The sequence below is a fragment of the Drosophila grimshawi genome, unplaced genomic scaffold, assembly GCF_018153295.1.
Source record: "Drosophila grimshawi isolate 15287-2541.00 unplaced genomic scaffold, ASM1815329v1 contig_848, whole genome shotgun sequence".
In the NCBI taxonomy this organism is placed as follows: domain Eukaryota; kingdom Metazoa; phylum Arthropoda; class Insecta; order Diptera; family Drosophilidae; genus Drosophila; species Drosophila grimshawi.
Genome location: NW_025063692.1, coordinates 4,119,177 through 4,124,205, shown reverse-complemented (window position 1 = coordinate 4,124,205; position 5,029 = coordinate 4,119,177). Strand labels below are relative to the sequence as shown.

At 41.6% G+C, this 5,029-nt stretch overlaps 1 protein-coding gene across 1 annotated transcript; it reads right to left on the bottom strand.

The window, feature by feature from the left end:
- Positions 1-1,679: 1,679 nt before the first annotated feature.
- Positions 1,680-3,765, bottom strand: LOC6569391 (G2/mitotic-specific cyclin-B). The gene is made up of 2 exons (XM_001995784.3): positions 3,440-3,765; positions 1,680-3,377 (listed from the first exon to the last, which is right to left on the bottom strand). The coding sequence occupies exons 1-2, from the start codon at positions 3,735-3,737 to the stop codon at positions 1,750-1,752; spliced, it is 1,926 nt and encodes a 641-aa protein (XP_001995820.3). The 5' UTR covers positions 3,738-3,765; the 3' UTR covers positions 1,680-1,749.
- Between the last annotated feature and the right edge of the window lie 1,264 nt (positions 3,766-5,029).

The window sequence follows — 5,029 nt, the reverse complement described above, 5'->3', positions numbered from 1 at the left end:
TTCAACGGCTAGTCCTTCAACCTGTGCCCCCCTTTCTTACCCTACTGCCCCGTCTTTGCCTTTGTCGTCATTACCGTCATGCCTTGTCATAGACAACATCGTTTATTTTCCCAACTCCTGTTTAGGCCCCTCCCCTCGACTACCACTCTTCCTTCAAATTTTGCCCCCACCCTCCCATCTCGCACTGACTTGGCCAGTTTTTTGTTTCCCATTTGGCACCTCTTCGCATCGTGCCTGTGAATCAGCACAACTGTTACACACACAGCCCCCGCCCCCTCTCTCTCTCTCACTCTCTACCTGTGCACACCTTGCCAAAACACTCGACTGATTTTCTGCTGTTTTTGTTGTTGTTGTTGTTCTTCTCCAGCTGAAGCTTAAACTGAAGCTTGCCCAGCACCTTTTTTTCAGCTTCTTGTGTTTTTTTTTTTTGGTTTCCTTTGCTTCGTTGTGTTGCAGAGACAGAGGCAGTGGCAGAGGCAAAGTTATGCATAATACACGTGAAAATGTTTTTGGCCAAGCATTGATAATGGTAACTGTCTGAGAAATATCCATTTCTCATATGTATAAGGCATTCAAATAACAATTGTTGTTTTTCTTGTTTCAATTACAACCAGTTATTCTAGATTTTGGAATTGAGGTGATTCACCAAAAAAGAACACTGTAAAAATGTATTTAAAAATCAAAAAATTAATGAAGATATTTTTTACAACATTGAGTTTCCACACTTTTTTTTTCGGCCTTCATAGACTTTTTGACTGCTTAGGCTCATTCGAATTTGATGCTTCTCAAATGACACTGTTTGGGTTCGATATTTCCACAATTCAAAAAATTTATCAGCATCACATAATATTTACGTCCTAAGTGTTTATATAAACATTATTTATTGTTTTTATATGATTGTGGAAAATTCACTTTTGATAAAATAAAATAAATATTCCAATTCGAATTGTACATGATTTAATCATGTTTGTTACTTTATTCAATATTCGATATTCATATTAGATTATATATTATATTGGTTGCGCTTGTCAATTACTGTCAACCAATCAGTGGCAGTTTACTCAATAATTGTTGTCAAAAAAATAAAAGAAACAAAACAAAACAAAACCATTGAAAACAATTCCATAAATTTTCCAATTAGGAAAACATACAGAAATCAAATGGCTTGCAAAAATATTCAAATCCCAAATAAATGTTGCAACAATTGACATTATTATGGAGAATGCGACGAAGAAAACACAACGAAGTTTCATAATTTCACTTGCAACACAAAATAACACAACAAATCAAATAATAAAAATACTTAAATATTTTGAATTTAAATAGAGAATCAATTTTGTGTTGCACATTAAAGTGAATTGGAGCGCAAAGAACGACAGTTGAAATGTCTCAGGGCTGCTCAGAGGGCAGAGGGGAGAGCGGATGGCGGGGGATGGGTGGGGGGAGGGGGTTGGCACATAAATCTTTTTAATGTGTGCGTTGCGAGGGGAAGTGCTGTGAGCCAAAATCAAAAGAATATTCCATTCATTTCATATCTGACAATTTTTAAAGTAATTAAGAAAAAATGGGGAAAAAATTAAATATTTAAAATATATACAAATCGATAATTGGGAAATAATGACGAAAGCATTATATATTTAAGATTTGTACAAACAAAGAGCTCGACTAGCAGACACCCTAAAATCAAATGATAAATGCATTTATGAATTCGAATATTATATGACAACTTGCGTGTTTCTGGTTCGATTTTCATTTCGAATTCATCATCTTCTTCTTCGTCTTGACCAGAATCGAGTTTATAAGCGGGCCACGCAGCTCCGTGCGCAGTGCGATCCTGTGGAACTGGTTCAACTGATACTTCTTGTAAGCGGCGCTCAATGTGGCAGTGGGTGCATTGCGTGCTAACTTCGCTATCTTCTGCGTAATCGGGCGTAGATGAGCAGCAGTGTATCTCGAGTAGTGCACCAGCGTCGGTGTCCAGTGGCTGTCATTGAAGCCCGTCGGAGCACGAGCATTGCCATTGAGCAAGTGGAGCGACAGCAAGAGCGAAGCAGCCGCAATCTCGGAGGGCTTATAGCTGGCCAGAGTGTAGTCGATGCTGGCCAGTTCCAAGAAGTACTCGGACATGGCATGATGCTCATCATCAGCGGAGGCTGCCTTCGAGTAGCGCCTCAGAAAATGGATGGGCAGTGGACGCGACAGATTGTAATCGATCGCCTTGAGTATGAGCTGCTCCATTTTCTTAATCTCATTGGCCGTATACGTATAACCCGTAACGCAGACAAAGTCACACATGGTCGCCGAAGACTGCTCCTCGTATTTGGTGGCTATGAACAGCGCAGAGATGCCAACCAGCTGCATATACTGGTGTTTGGTGTCCTTCACCACCTGCAGATAGCGATCGATAATGGCGACCGCCAAATAGAAGGTATCCTCTGTCAAATCCAACCCAAAATTCACCTCGCTGATCCAGTTGATGAGGGTGGCACGCATTAGATACGACACCACCGACTGACCTCTCAAGTGATCCGAGTAGATGGGCTGCTGCTCCTCCAACTCGTACAGATAGTCGTAAATATCGTTCACGTATTCAGATACCATAATCAGATTCTTCCGATCACCCGCATCAATGGCCTCCACATCAGCCAGACGACTGGACAGGGCCACAATGGTTGTTGTTTTTGTTGTTGCTACAGCTGCTATTGCCTGTGGCACGTTGTTGCGCAAAATCACCTTCTTCTTGACTGCAACTTCAGCTGGAGCTGGAGCTGGAGCCACATTGGTTAGCGATTTGCGCTTTCTGTCACCGTTGCCCTTCTTTTTCCCATCGGCTGTGGACTTTTGTTTGGATGCTGCTGCAACCTCTTTCTTGACTGCAACTTCAGCTGGAGCTGGAGCCACATTGGTCAGCGATTTGCGCTCACTGCCACCGTTGCCCTTCTTTTTCCCATCGGCTGTGGACTTTTGTTTGGATGCTGCTGCTACCTTTTTCTTGACTGCAACTTCAGCTGGAGCTGGAGCCACATTGGTCAGCGATTTGCGCTTTCTGTCACCGTTGCCCTTCTTTTTCCCATCGGCTGTGGACTTTTGTTTGGATGCTGCTGCTACCTTTTTCTTGACTGCAACTTCAGCTGGAGCTGGAGCCACATTGGTCAGCGATTTGCGCTCACTGCCACCGTTGCCCTTCTTTTTCCCATCGGCTGTGGACTTTTGTTTGGATGCTGCTGCTACCTTTTTCTTGACTGCAACTTCAGCTGGAGCTGGAGCCACATTGGTCAGCGATTTGCGCTCACTGCCACCGTTGCCTGTCTTTTTCCCATCGGCTGTGGACTTTTGTTTGGATGCTGCTGCTACTGCCGCTGTTGTGGCTGCTGCAACTGTACGTTGGATTGAATGTGGTGTGGTGACAGGAGGATTAGTGGAGGGGTTTTCAACTTACGCTTACTGTTCGCTGCATCGGTGACATGTTTTGCATGGGTCATTGTCGTTGTTGTCCTTGCTGCTGATCGGTCGGCAGCAGTAGTTGTGGCACGCAGCCGCTGCATGCGTGCTTTTGCTGCCCCATTTGCTGTGCCCAGCGGCTGCTTCTTCCAGGGTGTGTCCGCGCGAGCCTTGGTCGACGTCTTCACATCTTTCAGCTGTTTGGAGGTCACATCCTTGGTTATTTCACGAGCTAATTCCCGATTCTGCAGGTCGCCGAGTGGGGCGCGTTTTGTGGCTGCCTCGTTTAAAGGCATTGCCCGCTTTTTCGCGTGTTTCTGTTTTAATTTATTCTCTGCCGCCATTTTTATAGTTTTGCTTTATTTTTAACACAAAATGATGTTATATACAATAATATAAATATCGTTTATTAAAGGGATATTTTTTCTTGAGCACGTCGCTGGAGTTTCGTTCGCAAATGAATAAATGAATTGAGATTTTTTATAATTGACTTGTAGCTAGTTGACAGATTGCACAAATATTGTTCTAGAATGTATTTGTCAGCGATTGCTGAAAAATGAAAATGAAAATAATGTGACCAAATTGAAATAATTGCTGTTCACCAATCAATCAACAGGAACAGGAAGAAAACAAGTGTACTTCAATTTGGTCACATTATTTTCATTTTTTTCAAACTAAACGGCAGCAAGACTCAAATAAAATTCTGATTAACGCAGCAATCGCTGACAAATACATTATACATACATACATATATATATGTATATATATATATATAGGTTTTGTAAGTGCGCAGAGCCTTTTTGCTGCCTGTGACAAGCTGCAGGAGAACTTCAAACCAATTTTATCCATTTCTAACGCACAAAATCACATCTTGGAAATTAAGGTTATTTTGCGGGTAGCGGCATGAGGTGGGAGACTAGGATGTGTGTGTGTGTGTTTGCTTAGGTTGGCTGGTTAATTTCGTTGCACAGGTGGCAGGCGTTGAAGGATGCAACAACAACAACAACAACGACAGCAGCAGCAGCTCGAAGCTCGAAGCTCGAGGCAAGAAATTGCCGCACTCCAGGAGTCAAGTGCCTGTGGTTGCAAAAACATTTGTATGGAAGTGCGTGTGTGTGTGTGTGTGTGTGTGTGCATCTGTGCAGCTTAAGACGTCTCTGGCAAAGAAGCTTAATTAAATTTTACATTCAGCAACACTGCAAAAAATACAAATGAACAGATCAAGAAAGAATACAACAAATCCAGCAGAAAAATAATTATTTAACATCTTATATCATATAATTTTCTACATTATTATATTTATTTTATAATTCACAAGCAAATTTTCCAATTGTTGAATTGTTCTTACATTTTTTAAACATTTTTTTTTTATTACTATTATGTTTTAATTATTTTTTCAGATAACGCATAAATTATGTGGGACTTGCACAAATTTTAACTTAGCCAATGCTATTCTCGGCTTGTTCAATGTTTTTCTTTTTTTTAAGTGTCGCCTGTTTTTGTGTGGTTTTCTGTATTGCTCTGTTTTCAGTGTAACTAAGAACACATCCTGACAGAAACTGGGGCAGATTGTTGCCAGTGGCAGATT